General features: G+C 34.5%; 2 protein-coding genes across 2 annotated transcripts; one reads left to right on the forward strand and one right to left on the reverse strand.

Annotated features, from left to right (window-relative positions):
- Positions 1-11,423: 11,423 nt before the first annotated feature.
- LOC142835060 (olfactory receptor 1165-like) lies at positions 11,424-12,401 on the forward strand. Its single transcript, XM_075948206.1, has one exon. It carries the CDS (start codon positions 11,424-11,426, stop codon positions 12,399-12,401), a length of 978 nt encoding a protein of 325 aa, XP_075804321.1.
- A 3,590-nt stretch (positions 12,402-15,991) lies between these two features.
- LOC142842715 (olfactory receptor 5D13-like) lies at positions 15,992-18,454 on the reverse strand. Its single transcript, XM_075959411.1, has 2 exons — positions 18,426-18,454; positions 15,992-16,922 (listed from the first exon to the last, which is right to left on the reverse strand). The coding sequence occupies exons 1-2, from the start codon at positions 18,452-18,454 to the stop codon at positions 15,992-15,994; spliced, it is 960 nt and encodes a 319-aa protein (XP_075815526.1).
- Positions 18,455-19,474: the final 1,020 nt, after the last annotated feature.

Below are 19,474 nucleotides of genomic sequence, written 5' to 3' on the forward strand. Positions count from 1 at the left end.
CTGACTGCTATCTCCTTCTGCTATGGTTTCATTCTCTTTCTCCTTCTCTCCTTTCTCTCCTTCTGTTTTTTTTTGTGGGTTTTTTTTTTTTTTTTGGTTTTTTGAGACAAGGTTTCTCTGTAGCTTTAGTGCCTGTCCCGGGACTAGCTCTTGTAGTCCAGGCTGGCCTCAAACTCCCAGAGATCCGCCTGCCTCTGCCTCCATGTCCCAAGTGCTGGGATTAAAGGCGTGTGCCACCACCAACCAATCATTCTCCTTCTTTACTGTGTGCTCAAGTCTAGAGCCTAGGCAGTTTGGATGCTCACCTTACTAGACCTAGATGGAGGTGGGTGGTCCTTGGACTTCCCACAGGTCAGGGAACCCTGATTGCTCTTTGGGCTGATGAGGGAGGGGATCTTGATTGGGGGAGGGGGAGGGAAATGGGAGGCAGTGGCGGGGAGGAGGCAGAAATCTTTAATAAATAAAATAAATAAATAAATAAATAAATAAATAAATAAATAAAAGCTCATTGGTCTTGGTTAAGACAGTCACTGTGTTTTACAGCATGATCATCCCTATGCTCAATCCTCTTATTCACAGCCTAAGAAATAAGGATGTGAAGGACACCGTCAAAAAATTTTGATTCATACGAAACTGGCATCTCACTCAGTATAAACATACATGCATGCCATACACAAAATCACATAGCAGAATACTCAGGAAGATAATGGTACTTAATAGGCTCAGCCATCTCAAGGAGTTTTTCAAGGCCCTTTCCAAGGTTGCATAACTCAGACAAATTTCTGGAACAGACAAAACTCATCAGAAAGCACCAAGAAAATAGCTTTTTGTGAACTGTCATCAGTTCTCATGTGAGACTTTTGGTTATGATTTCAAAGCACCTATTCCCCACACCTCTTTCCTTTAAGTAAGGACAGAAAATTAATTGGCCCACCAATGTAGACATGAGTGAAGTTTTTTCTTTATAATTTCTACTGTCAAGGATAAATCTGGGGTGAATAAACTCTATTGACCTTGTCCCAGGAAAATTTACTTAGCATCTATATATTTTAAAAAAATCCATGATGCCTTAAATAATATCACATATTAAAAACAAATCCCAACACTAAAAATCTATCATGATTTTATGCCATAAAGACCTCAGGAACTTGAAATTAAAGATGATTACTAAATTCAAATCTTTTATTAGACTATTAAATATTACATGTAATTTTTGGCTGTATATAATTATTGCAAAATTTTAAAGCCTTTTTATTAGTATCTCTGTTGAATTGATAATGAACATATCATATTTTCAAGAATGTGTAATATATAGATATTCAATAGGATAATCAAGTTTAAGACAAAAAATCATATATTGTTCAGTGGACTTCTAATGTGGTTAGATATTAAGGTTTATCTGCACATCCTTAAATTCACTTCCTTATATTAAATACTATAGAGAATGACTAAATAGGAAAAAGGAAAATACAAAGGGACAATGATAATATTGATTTTTAAATCATAAACATAATTGACAAATCTTTAAAAAAACTAAAAAAGAGAGGGAACAAAATTAAAAACATTTAGAAATAAAATCAAAATATTGCAGCATTTGTGGATGAAATTCAGAGATTTCTTAGGGAATAATTGGAAACCTATGTTTAAATAAAATAAAATAACAGAGACATTTCTTAATGCTTATAAACTTCCAAATGTAAAACAAGACGAACTCAGGTTCAATATGAGAGGATTTGCCTTGCCTTATTCTAACTAGTTTTGTACTCTTTTCCTGTAGTTCTCTTGGAGACCTGCTCTTTTCTGAAGAAGAAAGGAGGAGAAGTAGATACAGGGGAGAAGAAAGGTTGTGGGAAAAGTTGGGAGAAGTGGGTGGAGTAGAAAGTGAGGTCAGGATGTATGGTATTAGTGAAGAATTCATTTTCAATAAAATTAAAATAATTCAACTGCTAGCAGATGGAGGACAATGTGGCTGTAAACACACACAAACCCTGACACTGATGGGAAAAGAAGCACTCAAATATCTCTATTTCCAAATCGTGTGATCCTACATATAAGAGACCATTAAGATTCTTCCATTTCCCCTTCCCAGGGAGTTTCGAATGTCTCCCTTTGTGTTCCCGTCTTGTTACCTAGCCTTTTTGGGTCTGTGGATTGTAACATGAATATCCTTCACTTCAGCAATAATATTCTTTTATAAGTGAGTACATACCATATTTGTCTGAGTCTGAGTTACCTCACTCAGGATGATTTTTTTTTTAGTTCTATTTGCCTTCAGATTTCATGATTTCATTGTTTTTGACAGCTGAGTAATACTCTATTGTGTAAATGTACCATATTTTCTTTATCCATTCCTTGGTTAAGGGACATTTAGATTTTTCCAGTTTCTGGCTATTTTCAATAAAACTGCTATGAACATAATTGAGTAAGTGTCCTTGTGGTTTCATTGAGCATCCTTTAGGTATATGTCCAAGAGTTGTATAACTATGCCTTGAGGTAAATAGACTCCTAATTTTCTGAGAAACTGACATATTGATTTCCAAAATTCTATTAATTACCTAGGTTACAGAATAGGGTTAGAGAAAATTAAAACACAAAAGGCACAAATTAGGAGAGACCGGTTAAAGACTCTTAATGACTTCCAAAGATTGTTAGGAGACATTTCCAGTCTACGACCAGCTGTTGGGATAACACCTGATCTAATAGTTCATTTAAACAAAACCTTAGATGGTGATAAAGATTTGAATAGTCCAAGAAAACTGACAGCTGAAGCGGAAAAGGAATTGACAATGATTGAGGAAAAATTACAGGAGACACATGTGGATAGGGTGAACCCAAATCTTAGCTGTATCCTAGTCATATTGCCTTCCAGAATTTCTCCTACAGGGATTCTAATGCAGAGGGAAGATATTATTTTAGAGTGGATATTTATACCTAATAAACCAAGTAAAAAATTAAAAACTTATGTGGAAAAAGTCTCTGAATTAATTATAAAAGGTAAGCTGAGACTTCGTCAACTAGCAGGTATAGACCCAGCAGAAATTATAGTGCCTTTTACTACTGAAGAAATAAAAAAGTTATGGGAAGACAATGAACCGTGGCAAAGAGCTTGTGCTAATTTTTTGGGAGAAATTAATAGCAACTATCCCAAAAGTGGTAGACTTAACCTCATAAAAAGAACTTCTTGGATTCTTCCTAGAATTGTGCGTGATGCTCCAATAACTGGAGCCCGTACGTTCTATACTGATGCAAATAAATCAGGGAAAGCAGGTTACAAGTCAGATGAATTGAGTAAGGTGGAACAAAGCCCTTATAATTCTGTCCAGAAGGCAGAATTATATGCCATTCTTATGGTGCTAAGGGATTTTAAAGAACCTCTTAATATAGTTACAGATTCACAATATGTAGAAAGAGTTATCTTGCATATTGAAACCGCTGAATTTATACCAGATGACACAGAGTTGACTTCATTGTTTATCCAGGTACAAGACATAATCAGGAACAGGCTTTGTCCAATGTACATAACACACATCTGGTCCCATACAGGTCTGCCTGGTCCTCTAACCCAAGGCAACGCTGAGATTGATCAATTATTGATTGGAAGTGTGTTGCAGGCCTCAGAATTTCATAAGAAGCATCATGTCAATAGTAAAGGCCTAAAGAAAGAATTTTCCATTACTTGGCAACAAGCTAAGGACATTATAAAGAGATGTCCTACTTGTTCTTTCTATAATCAAACACCGTTGCCTGCAGGGAGTAACCCAAAGGGTACTAAGAGAAATGAAATCTGGCAGATGGATGTGTTCCACTTTATGGAATTTGGTAAATTAAAATATGCACACCACACCATAGACACGTATTCAGGTTTTCAATGGGCTACTGCCCTGAGCTCAGAAAAGGCTGATTCAGTAATCACACATTTATTGGAAGTTATGGCCATCATGGGTATACTTGCACAAATAAAGACAGATAATGGTCCAGCATATGTATCTAAGAAAATGAAACGCTTTTTTGATTATTATAATATAAAACACATTACCGGTATACCAAATAATCTTACAGGTCAGGCAGTTATAGAAAGATCAAATCGTACTATAAAGGATATGCTGAACAAACAGAAAGGGACCTAAAATACCCCCAGAAATAGATTACGTAATGCTTTATTAACCTTGAATTTTCTTAATGCTAATGAGAAAGGAACAACAGCAGCAGAAAGACATTGGATAATGGAAAAGTCTGCTGAACTAAATCAACCGATTTATTTCAAAGATGTGCTGACCTCTCAGTGGAAGCCAGGAGATGTGCTACGTTGGGGAAGGGGTTTTGCTCTTGTTTCCACAGGAGAAGAAAAATTGTGGATACCATCAAAATTAATAAAGTTTCGATTTGAAGAGGAGAAACCTCTTGGAAAGGAGAAATGACAACTCATCCACGATAATATTCATACAGGTGGTAAGAAAAACATAAAATGGGGGCAGGGTTCTGTTCTTATCTCCACAGGAAAACACTCATCTTTGAGAAATTCAAGGGACCCTGGATGTTTGGATACTGACAGATGGAAAAATACCTGCCCAATAGGAAATATCAAGAAAACTGAATGGGTTGTGTAAGTAATATTAAAACATATTTCTAAATTTATAAAGCTGGTTTTGAAGTTGGACTCTGGCTCAGTCCCTCTCCAATTCCAAGCCTGTTAGTAAGAGAAAAACCCAGAGTTTCTGGAGTTTCTGTCTCATGTCAAGAGCCATGATGTGGGACAGAAAGAAATATGAGTTTAGAAAACATCTTTGCTTTTCTTCATATCTATCATACTTTTCATTGAATATATCTATCATGTCTTTCATTGAATATATATATATATGTCTATATATGTCTATATGATTAATGTTTAAGTTTTTCATAATGAACAATGAGTTTTTCCTGAAGTGACATTTGAAGTTTCCAGGAAGAAGATGGGGCCCCATAACAACAACTCCACCTGGTTGATATGATGTCATGATACTGATAGCGCTACTACAAGACCTGCTTTGGGTACCAGCTGCACAAGACAGTTCCAACTTGGTTAGCTGAAATGGTGCACATCTTATACAACATTTTGGTCAGACCTGCACAAAATACTCAGAGACTATTGGCAATTTTAAAAGACATTAATCTTGAAATTTAACCATCATTTTACTTTCACAGGATCCCCCAGAAAGAACGTCACCCCCATGACAGCTGGAAGTAATTCTAGAGGACGATGTCCCCTCTCCCAGTAAAGTTTGCCCTTGGGTTTAGGGATATCATTTAGGGGTTGATTATAATTAGTATACCATTGAGGGTTGGGGGAGGAATTTTATAAGCTCAGGGATCATTTTGAAAAAAAAAGAGGGATGATGGGATAATAGATTTGTAATTGTGAGTTACTGTTTTTAGACAAATATATTGGTATAGATTCTTGTATATTGATACAAAGTTAAATTATATTGACTATTGTATGCATGCATGTTTCTACCTGTTTAAAACATTTTTTACGTATTGACATATATTGTATTGATATATATATTGTATATATTTACCATATTGCAGTGTACATTTCTACCTCTGATTAAGATACTTTTATAATGTTTGTGTATTGATATATATTTACCTACTGCAATGTATATTTGTACATTGTTTATATTTGGAGGTCATTGTCCTCATTTGTTTCACAGTCGTTTATTGTCTTAGTCTTTAAGTTAGATAGATATTGAGAATTATATAGACCACTCTATTCCCGAGAGAATGTTGAGCACCAAAGACACTCAACCTGGAGCCTTTCTTTTTGGCAGAACTGGCCTTAGGGCAAAGAAATGCCCATCCCTCAACCACTGACAAAGATACAGAGCGTGCATCAATGGAAAAAACAGGGCTGTCATATCCTGCCAAGACAGGGTAAGATAGTTTTGAAAAGTTGCTTGCCTTTGAAAATGGTATGTCAGTTATGTTAGGCCTTAGCCAAGTTGGTTGCTTCAACGCTGCTAATGTGACTTTGGGTGATTGCCTAGGTAGCTAGTTTTCTCTGTGATTTGTTGCATGTTTCGGAAGTTGTTTTACTGAACTTCCTAATTACCCAGGTAACATTATTTCCCTTCTCAGATCTTGGATGGGGTTGAAGACTATATAAATGTAGTTACTTTCTCTCATGACTTGGCCAAGTTATTTATTATTCAAGACCTAAGCTAGTTAGAATAGGATATTTGTACTTATTGTATATAATTTCATAGTAGGTTTAGAACTCTCTTATTTAAACAAAAGGGGCAGGTGTTATGGGAGGTCCTTCCACTCCTCCAGCCTATCGCCTTTGAGATACCAGCCCATTGGGGCGTGGTCTCTCTCCCTTTAAAAAAGCGGCCACTTCCCTCTCCTCTCTCTCTTCACTTCCTGCTCCGCCTGCGACTAGACTTCCTTCCTGGTTGCACAGAGGGCTGACGGTGATCTGTAAGTTTTTTCCCCTTTAAATAAATACCATCCTATTAATCATAATTCCAAACTGGTGTGGCAAGTTTGCAATAGAGGAGTGTTCCCTTTGCTCTACATTTTCTCCAGCTTGAGTTGTCAATTGTGTTTCTGATCTTATCCATTCTGTCTCATGTAAGGTAGAATCCCAGAGTCATTTTGATTGGCATTGCCCTGATGGCTTTTGTAGCTGGACTGGGGGTTGCTTGGGATGAAAACAAGAGGAATCAGGTGGGGAAGTGGTGGTGAGAGTACTGCAAGAACTGACTGGAAAGAGGTTCATTTGGGGTTAGGTTGAAACCAAGTGCAAGGGAAACTGGCAGGAATCTATTAGGATGACTCCAGCTAAGACTCCTAGCAATTGCAGACATTTAGCCTAAACTGGCCATCTCCTGTGACTTGGCAAAACTTGCAGTAGAGGGATTGGGACACAAGCCCAACCACATAACTTTCATCCTAAACTCTGCTCTGCCTGTGGGATGTGCTTGAGTAAGGGTGGCACAGTGATCGCACGGGCAGCCAATCAATGATTGATTGATCCCAGCCTGAGACCCATGCCAGGAAATTGAGCGTACCCTTGACACTGCCCAGAGGGCCAATATCCAGAGGCTTGATAGCCCAGAGACCTAGGAGAGAACCAAACATTAACTGAAATTAAAAAATAAATAAATAAATAAATCAGTGCAATGATACCTAACAATGTTCTGCTGTACTTGTAGATCGGTGCCTAGCCCAATAGTCATCAAACAGGTTTCATAGAGTTACGACTGGAAACAGGCAGAGTTCCCCTTCCCCGACTCAAACATTCGGTTGAGTTTAGGCAGTCCTGCTAAAAAGAGGAAGGGTTGCAGGAAGCAGAGAGGTCAAGGATACCACAAGAAAACCCTCAGAATCAATTAACCTGGGCTCATAGATACTCAACCAGACTGAACGGACCATGAAGGAGTTTGCATGGGACTAAACTAGGTCCTCTACATATGAGCGACTCTTATGCAGCTTGGTTTTCTGGGGCTCCTAGCAGTAGAAGCAGGGGCTGTTTCTGAAACAGCTAGTTTCTGAAATACTATTTCTCATACTGAGTTGCCTTGACCAGCTTTAATACATGGGAAGGTTCTTAGACTTACTACAACTTGATATGCCATGTTTTGTTGATAGCAGTGGGAGGTCTGCCCTTTTCTTAACAGATATGGAGAAGTATAGGTGGGAGTGGCAGAGGAGAGGTGAGAGAAATTGGTAGGAGAGGAGGGAGGGAAAGCTGTTTTCAGGGTGTTAAATAAATTAGAAATAAACAAACAAAAATGAATGAGAAAAAACTCGACCAGCAATCTCATATAACAGAATACCATATTAAATGGAATAGAATAAATGAATGAAATAAATTTCTCAAGTAAGTGATAATTTGAAATTCAATTGACTTCCTTTTGGCAAAATTAATAGACAGGTAGTAACACTTTACTTTCAGTGTATTGAAATGTCTTAACTTCAAGTTTTAAGGCTGGTAAGAGTGTAATCCAAGACACACATTTTGGTAATGCTTTAATAAAATAAGATTTGGGATACCATGCCTGAAATAATCATAAATAACAACAAACTTTAAGGATATCCCCCTAAAATTTCTTCTAGTGCTTCTGTAATACAACTCAGTAAATCCTCAAAATATTAACACATCTATCAATTGACAACAGGTATTTATATGTATAATCATCTTTATTATAAGATTAGCAATTTACTTAAAATGAGAAATTAAAAGACAAATAATGCTACAATGCAAACTTTACATAAGTTTGTTATTAACTTATTTAAAATGCAAGCTGATGAACAAGATATAATTTTTGGAGATGTAATATTTTAAACAATAAATTATTATTTATAAATTCAAAATATATTATTTTGAATTGCACTGTTGTTGCTGTAAGTTGGTTGTAATTGTCTATTAATGACTACCATCCTATTTACGTCCCATATGATTTGGTGATTCAGTTAATTATGCTCATAATTGGGAAGGCGTTCTTCCCATCTTTCTAGTTCATGGTAAACTTTCTCAAGATTTCTGTGGTTTGATTCCCTGGGGCCATGCTTTGAGACTTAAAACACAGTCTTTGACAGTCATATTTGGTTTCTGAGTCTTTCTTACATTGTAAGAATTTTTATGATGAACATTACCCTTTTAGTAACAAATAAAATTTTCTTGGCTCTTCTCCTGACATATTTTGAAAATGGAACTTTTATGGCTTAATTCCAAATTAAATTCATGTCTTTAATCAAAGTTTTATAATTTTTTGTAATTTATGGAATTGATCAAAGAAACCTTTAATTAATGAACCTACAAAAGGAGCATGGTTTTGGGTGGGTAGTTAATTAAAATGTCATATCATAATTCAGACGTGAGAGACTCTAAGTTGAAAGTATATTTTATCAGGGAAAGAGCTCTGTGACAAAATATGATTCACCTGAGATTCATAATACAAGGTACTGAACTTGTAAAAAAACTTGTAAAAATCTTGACTTGATTTTGTGTTTGAGGTTTATTTGTATATTGACTATATAATAGATCTTGTAGAATTAAAATAATATTAATTAAACATTATTAATTTTAACAGTAATTTGGCAGCATGTATATATACATGCTTCTTGTTGAGACATTGGTAATCTTATAAGTTTAAATGCTGTGGAGTTAGAATCCACACAGACTGCATGTTGACTAATTCTTGTATTTCACCTTAACAGTAAAAAAAAAAAATGTAAACAATGTGGGATAGTTTGAGAAAGTGCAGTAACGTAAATCAGAAAGTTTAAGAGTAATCACAATAAGATCAAGGAAGAACACCGCTTCTAGTGTATCTCTGCAGAGTGTTTCCATTTACGGTTTTTTATTTAGTTACACAAGTCATAATTTACAAAATAATAATGCTAATTCCATATTTGCTTTTCATGTATTATAAATTTTAAGTAAAACCAAGAAACCATGAAATAGCAGGGGAAAAAAAACAGCTTAAATTTTGTGGGCATTCACTGATATGTGTAAAAGAGTATTTATTGCTCTAAAAGTAACTTATTTAAGATATATGATAACTGTGACACCACTACTGTTAGTTAATAATTACTCATGTTTTCATATCCAAGGAAATGAACAATGGACATTACATAACTTGGTGGAGTCACATATAAATAGTTTGTTTAAGCAGAATTTCAATATATGCTTACCAAATTCAGTCAATGTTCTTACAGAAGTCTCATTTGTACATTCAAAAAGACTCAGTAACTTGCCTTCTATTAAGACTTGAGTAGCAGCAATCCCTGCTATGCACAATACTAAAGCATGGTTATTGAATGGGAGGATGTTAGGTCTAGAACAAGTCAATTAAATGTCAAATTAATGCAAAGAGAAAGGAGAGACATTTCAAAAATTTGTGAAGCCAAAAGAGTATTACATCTGAAATAGTAATAAGGGTAAAACACATATTGAGAACCTATATTGTGTACTGTTGAAAATATAGTATTCCTCTACCCAAGTTTCCATTATCAGAAGTACAAGGAAAATCTTATATATGGAAGAGAACAGAACACTACTGTTTTTCATACTTGCTTATAAGAATGTTTCAATGAGGAAATGTATATTTACTTCTAAAGGTCAAATTCCAAACAGAACAGTATAAACTTTTGAGGTTTTATTTTAGAAATTTAGGCTTGCTAGAAAATATTAAGTAATCTAAGTATTCTATGATTACAAATGAATAGACAAAAATAATTTGTGCTTGAAGATAATACTGTATGAGATATCCCATTAGGAGGGAATCTCAGTCTTGGCATTCTCAATGTAGAGAATACAGACCAGGTATAATCCTACAGAACGAAATTTTACCCTAAGAAACAAGGAATGGAAAAACCACTGCAGATGGCTTGATATAAAAAAGATAAAACAAGAACTTTTGGTTTTCATTTTAAAAATGGTGATTTATATTATATCTCTATCTTGCAAAACAACAAGATTTCCCTAAATTACATAAATTAAATTTTTGTACTAAAAATGAACATTTTAATTATATAATTATCTGTTCAACAAAATAAGCAATGTAGGAGACAAGAGATATGACTCTCTATCCTTTGTATTGATGTTTTATGGGTAAGATGAGTCAGTACTGAAAAAGACCTTTATAATTTTGTCTTATATTAAAAGATTCTGTGGAGTGTTGACTATTATAGTGTATGCTAAATTTTATCTATGTTTCATGTGCCAAGTTCATAAAATCATGACTATGATGCTAAATTTATTTGTAAATTTCTGTACTTTTTACATTATGTATATGTCATTATATTTCAAAAAACTTGAGATTTTATATTATATTTCTTTCCATGCATGTTCTTTTACCAACATGCACAGGAAACTCTGCAATTTCTTTTAGTAAGTATTTTAATGTTTATAAATACTAATAAAGGCATTTTGTATAGAAACAGGAAGGCAAAAATATAGAAATAGACACTAAAACTCAAACACCATACAATTTAAAAAGAAAATGTTTAAATTTTTCATAAAAATACCAAACATTATTTAAGAAGAATTATTTGGGAATCTAAAGCCTTTACAAATATCTGTATATTAAGAGTCTTGTTTATAAGCTATACTCCAGTACCAGAATAATCAGAAACAGTATCTTAAAAACTTTGATAGTGAAATGGGATTTATATCCAGTTTGGGTGTTGGCTATCCCTGAGTGATAACATTAAAATGTTTAACACAGGTTTGTTCATGACTTCTTGGTGTATATTAAATGAGGTAATGTTTATCCCCAACTGATATAAGAAACCTATATGTATAAAAAGTTTCTGATTCAAAGCCACACTATGTTCTTTTTAAATACCAGTTGGTGTATGCTATACCATGAACTAAGATATATTCTTCTGTCTCCTTTCATACTATCCACATCTTCCACTGTATCCTGCTGCCTGGAATGCATTGTCTGATATTCTCCAATAGGATCCAAATGCATCACTCAACAAATCAGAGTACTGGAGTCTTATTTGTCTTCTTGGGATTCTCAGAGTATCCACACTTACAAGTGCCTTTGTTCCTGGTGTTTTTGATCATATACACCATCACCGTTTTGGAAAATCTGGGTATGATTTTGGTCATCAGGATCAATGCCAAACTCCATACTCCCATGTACTTTTTCCTCAGTCATTTATCCTTCATTGATCTTTGTTACACCACAGTGATTGCACCAAAACTCTTAGACCTTTTGATAACGACAGACAGAACTATGTCCTTAAAAGGATGCATAATCCAGTTTTACTTTGGCTGTGCTTGTGTGGTTGCCCAAACCTTCATGTTAGCAGTGATGGCCTATGATCGCTTTGTAGCCATTTGTAACCCTCTGCTCTATACTGTGGCTATGTCTCGTAGGCTCTGTAGTCTCCTTGTAACCATAACTTACCTCTGGGGTGGGCTCTGTGCTACCACACTGACATATTTTCTTCTGGCATTATCTTACTGTCGATCTACAACCATTAACCACTTTTGTTGTGAGTACTCCGCCATCCTCTCAGCCTCCTGTTCTGATTCTTCCTTCAGCCAGTTGGCATGCTTATTAGTTTGTATGTTCAATGAGATTTGTAGTCTCCTAATCATCATTGTCTCCTATATTGTTATCTTTGTCACTGTCATCAAGATTCCTACTAAAGGAGCACTCCAAAAAGCCTTGTCTACCTGTGCACCCCACCTGACTGCTATCTCCTTCTGCCATGGTATCATTCTACTTCTTTACTGTGTGCTCAAGTCAAAGAGCTCACTGCTTCTTGTTAAAATAGTCACTGTGTTTTATAGCATGGTCATCCCTATGCTCAATCCTCTTATTTACAGTCTAAGAAATAAGGATGTTAAGGAAACTGTGAGAAAGTTAATCCATGTAAAAATCCTTTCTCCCTCATAGCGACACACACCTAATTATCTTTTCTTAATATTTTTATTCATTGATTTCATATTAGCCAAATAATGACACAAAAATTCTGAGAAATGGGATAATGTGTGTGTTTAATAGTCACATTATTCACTACAAATGGCTTTATAGAGAATGGAAATTATATTATTTAATCTTAGAATGGAGAGAGCTAAATCATGATTCTATAATGATGTCTACATTTCTCTTTTTTCATTCTTTCTTTTCCTTTCTATTTCTTAACTTACACCTATTCCTTCCCTTTCTCTGCCCTTTATATTTCCCCCTTGTATGCATGTTAACATTTGTGCAGGAGCACCTTTATATTTATATATGAGTACATATGAATGATAATTCCCTTTGTTTGCTTCTCCAGCAAGCAATAAGAAGACATATTATATTATGCACATTCTTCAAACTTCATAAGAGCACTTTTAGAATCAATTGTCTTGCCTTCCATCAGTAAGGAAGAAATACATTATGGAAATTATAATGTTTATAACTTTTTGACAACCAAAGTTTCTAACTGCTGATTCTGAGATTATATAATTTGCTTTTGCATACACATCTGAAATTTATGCATATAATTTTAATGATTAGAACATACAAAGGGTATATAAAATTTTTAAAGATTTTGTTCAAAACAGTATTTACATTATTATTTGAAACATCATATACTTTTAAATGTCCTTTAAATATCTGTTTATCTGTATTACAGCTGGATTCGTGCTTTGTTTTCTCTTGTCAGTCCTGCATGCTTCAGGCATTTAATCTTTGTATGTATCTTATTAAATAAATTTATCTTCAATTATTATGTGTATGTTGGAGTTTTGGCTTATGATCTTGAGTGCAGTGCCCATAAAAGTCACAAACAGTCTCGGATCCTTTGGAACTGGAATTACAGTCACTTGTGGAATGCCTTTTGTAGGAGTTGATACATGAACTCATATCCTCTGTAAGAACAGTGTGTGTTCTTGACCACTGGACCATCTTTTTGGACGCTGCTAATAGGTGCATCCATGTTGGCAGGGGTTAGACTATGGCTATTTGTGGTGATCTATAATCATGTTTTCTATAGTCTTCAGGAGGCTTCTTCCTTGTCATTGTCTATGTCACACTCTTGGGCTACCGTTGATTCTTTAATATTAACATGCTATTTGTTGACCTTATCCTTTTCAGTACTAAGTTCACAAACTATTCTCTGTGAGCTTGTTGGCACTGGTGCACTATCCTATTCTGAATAAAACATCAGTCAGAAGACTGCTTTTATTATCTCTAAATTTTTGGATAAAATACATAGCCTGGATTATTTTTCTCTCTTCCTATGTTTTCATTTAAATCAGAGTCATCATGATATCAATGGTGGGATGATACACAGCTGTCCATATGTGTCTTTCATCTGTCACTAAGATTTTCATGGTACCTATCTTCTTTGTCTTATTTTTTCCTCTAAAAATTTCAAGGCTTTCAGAAGGTATCCTTTGTCTTTGATAGATCATCACAGAACTATGGCCTAAGCAACAAAGATGTGATGGAGATAAATAATAAATAACAACTGACATAGTAAAGCATATCATTTTAGAAATTTTATTTGGCTTAGAAAGTAACTGTGTGCTATTGTTCAATGTCAAATCACAAATGTGAAGCAACCTACTGATAAGCATATCATTATTTTATATCACATTATTTTATATTACAGAAATTAACAGGACTAAAATCACAGATGACTTAGAAGTAATCAATATAGTGAACATTCTAGCAAGATTTGAGTATCAGTAGACTCTTCCATCTCTACTCAGATCAACATTCATTTCAACTTATATTTCATGAAGTAAAATTATTTTGAGATATTCTCAAGTGCATGTAACTTTAGTGCTGAATATTCAACCAACACTTATTTCCACAATTTGTGTAGCTGTATGACAGCCTTCACTAAAGTTTGCCAGATAAACTTCACTGACTCAGATTTTTAGTGATGGATATAAACATATATATAGAATATATATTCATGCTAAGCATCAGAATTAAGTCTACCCCTAGATTCAATATCCTACCCTTTGTAGGTATTTGTAATAGATTTACATTACAAACTATGGGTTCCTTTCTATATCCTGTAGTGGGTCCCAAATCTAATTCTAGAGTGGTTGGTTACCCCAATACAATTACTTTTTTGTTGTTCTGTTTTCTTCTATAAATGAGGATAGTCAGTTATAATGTCAAAATTATAATTGAATGTATAACTATCAAGTAAGGTTTTTTTTTTAATTAAAGATTTCTATCTCTTCCCCGCCACCGCCTCCCATTTCCTTCCCCCTCCCCCAATCAAGTCCCCCTCCCTCGTCAGCCCAAAGAGCTATCAGGGTTCCCTGCCCTGTGGGAAGTCCAAGGACCACCCACCTCCATCCAGGTCTAGTAAGGTGAGCATCCAAACTGCCTAGGCTCCCACAAAGCCAGTACGTGCAGTAGGATCAAAAACCCATTGCCATTGTTCTTGAGTTCTTGGTAGTCCTCATTGTCCGCTATGTTCAGCAAGTCCTGTTTTATCCCAGGCTTTTTCAGACCCAGGCCAGATGGCCTTGGTGAGTTCCGGATAGAAAATCCCCATTGTCTCAGTGTGTGGGCGCACCCCTCACGGTCCTGAATTCCTTGCTCGTGCTCTCTCTCCTTCTGCTCCTGATTTGGACCTTGAGATTTCTGTCCGGTGCTCCAATGTAGTATGGCTTTTAAAATATTGGGTTATACATTAAAAGTCCTTATAAGACAAATAGAGTTTATTTTTAAAATATTGGGATATACATTAAAAGTCCTTATAAGACAAATAGAGTTTATTTTTATTGTGATTTCATTCCCCACTACATTGTTTCTTGTTCAAAATATTATTTTATTTAAATGTATTTAACAATTGGTAGAGTGTTTTGTTAAATGCATATAACACCTAATTTACAGACCACCAGATATCCCTATAGTTAAACTCCATGATTGTTGACATATTACTGTTTATTTTTAAAAACCTAGAAAGCTCCAATTGGATAAGTTTTTTTTACAAATCATTAGTAATAAAGAAAATTACAATATTTGTTTTAGAAATAAGAATCAACAATTCCAAAATAAAAAGAACTTTATTTTGCAATTTGTTATAGAATATCATTATTGACATTGAACTTTATGAAGATTTTGATATTCCAAAAGTGAGAGCAAGTGAGAGCTGCAAAGATATAGGAATTTACTTCAGGCAATTAAGTAGCCTACTAATTACAAAATAATTTAATCAATTCCATGTATCTAAATTTTTGTTAGTTAATGACTGAAAAAAGAAGAAATTTGTTTTATAATGTATGTGTGCTAGCTTAAAAATTGTGGACATTGAATTTCAAGCACAAAATCTTCACTTAAATAAAAAACTGATGACTACATTCTTTATTATTTTTAGCTAAATACTCAACCTCGAGTTAAAAAAAATGGTTAACCAGGTAACTTGTAGTTAATTCACTGTCTTCTTTATTTTTTTGTTTTAATTTTGCTCATCATTATAGAAAGTGTGAGAAACTTTGTACAATATTTCTTTAAAATGAATGAATATGGCATTATATGTTTTTACTGATCAACTTCCTGACGGTCTCTTTGACGTCTTTATTTCTGAGACTATAGATCAGGGGATTTAACATGGGGATGAAGACAGTATAGAACACTGAGGCCACTTTGACCATGAGCCATGAGCTCTTTGTGTTTGGTACACAGTAGAGAAAAAGAATTGTTCCATGGAAAATAATTATGGCAGTCAGATGAGAGGCACACGTAGAGAAGGCTTTTCTACGGCCCCCAGTGGAAGGCATCTTCATGACAGTGATGAAGATGAAAATATAGGACGTGAGAATGATGACCAGGCTAGTTATTTCATTAAATGTAGCAGAGACAGAAATAATCTCCTGGCTAATGTAAGGGTCAGAATGGGAAACAGCCACAATAGCAGCATGCTCACACACAAAGTTATTTAAAATATTAACTCCTTGAAAGGATAATCTCAGCAAAAAGTAAGTAAGTGTTGTGGAACATATTAGACCCCAAGAGTATGAGGCGCCCACTAAAAAGGAACACAGTTTGGGGGACATGGCAACTGTGTAGCAAAGAGGATTACGCACTGCAACAAACCGGTCGTAGGCCATCACTGCCAACATGTAGGTTTCTGTCACCACAAATGTACATGCAAAGAAGAACTGCATGATGCAGCCTGCGAAGGAGATGGTTCTGTCCTCTAAAATCAAGTTCTCTAACAGTTTGGGTGTCACAACAGTGGAGTAACAGAAGTCCACGAAGGACAGGTGAGCAAGGAAAAAGTACATGGGGGTATTGCGAAGCTTTGTGTTGACCCTGATGATGGCAATCATGCCCAGGTTTCCCAGTACAGTGACTGAGTATATGGTCAGGAAGAGGAGGAACAGGGGCGCCTGGAGGTCCGGGTATTCTGAGAAGCCCAAAAGGATGAAGGTCACTGAAGTAGTCTGGTTTTCTTGGTCCCTGAGATAAAACAGAAAAATTGAAAAACAGACGCAATTAATAAGACAGGGTGAAAAATGTTTGCAAGGAACTACAAATAATTTTATTTCAGTGGTTAAATTTTTTTAATTCAAAATAAAAGTTGACATATTAAAATATATGCTTTCATCCTTTGCAGTATAATGTTGCTTACTCCATAATAAAATACAATTCACAAGATCAAAGATGGATCACTCAAACATAGGATAAAATTTCATCATAAAATTGTAGAAAGTGTTACTGTGTGTTGCAGCAGACACACTGTAAACTCATGCTTTATCACGACATATTTTAGTTATACAAAACAGCATCTACAGTGAAACCTTGGCTATTTTAATTTCCCAATTATTCAAAGTAACTACAACTACAAAAAATAATGAAAAGGAGTTACTCCTATATGTGCTATGCTCTTCCAAAATGTCTTAACTGCTCCTTTCTATGATTTTAATTACATTTTTATTAGAACTACATTATAAGCATTTACTGACCCTGAGTCTATTTAGCATCAAATTGACACTGTTGCACATAAGATAAGAATGACATGTCTGTGTGCCAAAATTAAAGCCTCATAGTATTCACTATATGGTGATTTTATTGAATAAAATAATATTACATTTGTGCCCTCCATATAAAAACTATCATTGACATATACATGTAGTTTTTCTTCAAATACTACTTTGGCTTTCATTAATTCAATACACAGCACTTATTATATCATGAATAACTTTACAAATTACACAAAAACTTTACTGAGTCCAAAATCTATAACTAGACCTTTTAAAACTTTACACAAAACTCTATTCTTTCTCTGATTCCAATATAACAAAATGTGAGCAACTTAAGAGTTGAAGAAGTAATCTTTTCCACCAGTAACAAATGTGCTTTCAACAACTTCTGATTGTCTTTTCAACATGTGTAACTTTTCAGTCCATTTCTCATATTTTGTGCTTATCATCTATATTCAGTTGTTTGAAGGCTCTGTGTGCTGTACATATTGTAAATATGTGCCTGTAAAGTGAAAATTCCTTCCTTTCTTTCTTTGAGATCCATTTTAGGCTTCTCATTACATTTCCTCTATGTACTGAATATCATATTGAATATTTTAGAAACTACAGAATTATCAAATATAATTTGTATCCTCAATTTTTCTTTTGAGAATTAATATGAAGTGATATATGTATACACATATATACATATATAATTACAAATAAGTATATCATGAATGTCTTATAATTGATTACAGTTAAAATGTTCAAATATATAAAGAAAATACATATAAGTATATGAACAAATAAAATGCTTTGGAAATATTGGTAATACAAGAACCATAAAATGGGAAACAACATAATAAATTCATCTAGTTAGCAGGACTACGTGGTGATCAAAGAAGGTAGATTTACGCATAAATTTTAAAGCCTCAGAAGACTAGGACCTTACATCATTTTCCTTTTGAAATAAAATAAAGTGAGAGTTGAGTAAACTCACCACAACGCAGAAAAGTTTGATGTATTCATTTACTTAAGACTCTTAACAAAAATTAATAGGCTCCAGAGCTGCCTCTGCTAAGAATTCAATTTATTTTTTAATTAATTAATTGTAGGAAACATAATAAAAAACATGGAAACTGCAAGTTTTATTCTACTGTCAAGAAATGTTTTAGAAAAAAAATGACTTCTATTACATAACTTTTACAAAAATGTCTCAGTGAAAACTGAGAGAAACAGAAAGAGAAAAAGCAGAAATCCAGCACCAAACTGTAACCTACATATATGCCACAAAGACTTTGGGGATGTGAACCCTAGAGAATGTGACTGAAGAATTTCCCTGGGGGCAAAAATCTAACAATTAGATAAACCAAAGCCACATGTGATATTTTGCTTGTAATTTTATCTAATATTAGCAACATTTTCATAGATAATTTTAATGATTCAAATATCTTATTAAACATTTTATGAGATGCTAGTATTCTTTAAACTTAAATACCTACAAGTAGCTATAAAACACCTATAAATTAATACATAAACGGAGGGCTAGCTTTTATGTTATCAGAAGCCATCAGTCAAGTTTCCAAAGGAGGGGAGAAACCAACAGTTCTATCTAGCAATGACTCCTTGAACTACAACAATACCAGCATAACATGATGATGATGCCCCTAAAGGTACAGTAATCGCGTACATACATTGTGGTAACCAACATCTCTCTGATTATACTCAAGGTCCAAGCATCAAGAGGGAAGCCATGCCAAGTCAGAAATATTGATAAGTACTCAAATCTAGTAGAGTACTTGGAGTAGAACCTACGACTACCACTTCACTAAATAAGCATAATCTCTAACTACTCTCTAAATATTCGTACTTATACAAACAGATAAATTCATCAAGAGGACTCTTTTCCACAGTCAGAGACCATTACAGAAGATCACAACCAATCAATATACAGAGTTCTGGAGCCCAGCCTTAGTGCATGTATCTATGAAACAACTATAACTAAAGCTCAGGGAATATTGCAAAAGAGGGGCCAATACACTAAAGAAC

The sequence above is a fragment of the Microtus pennsylvanicus genome, chromosome 1 (assembly GCF_037038515.1).
Source record: "Microtus pennsylvanicus isolate mMicPen1 chromosome 1, mMicPen1.hap1, whole genome shotgun sequence".
NCBI lineage: Eukaryota > Metazoa > Chordata > Mammalia > Rodentia > Cricetidae > Microtus > Microtus pennsylvanicus.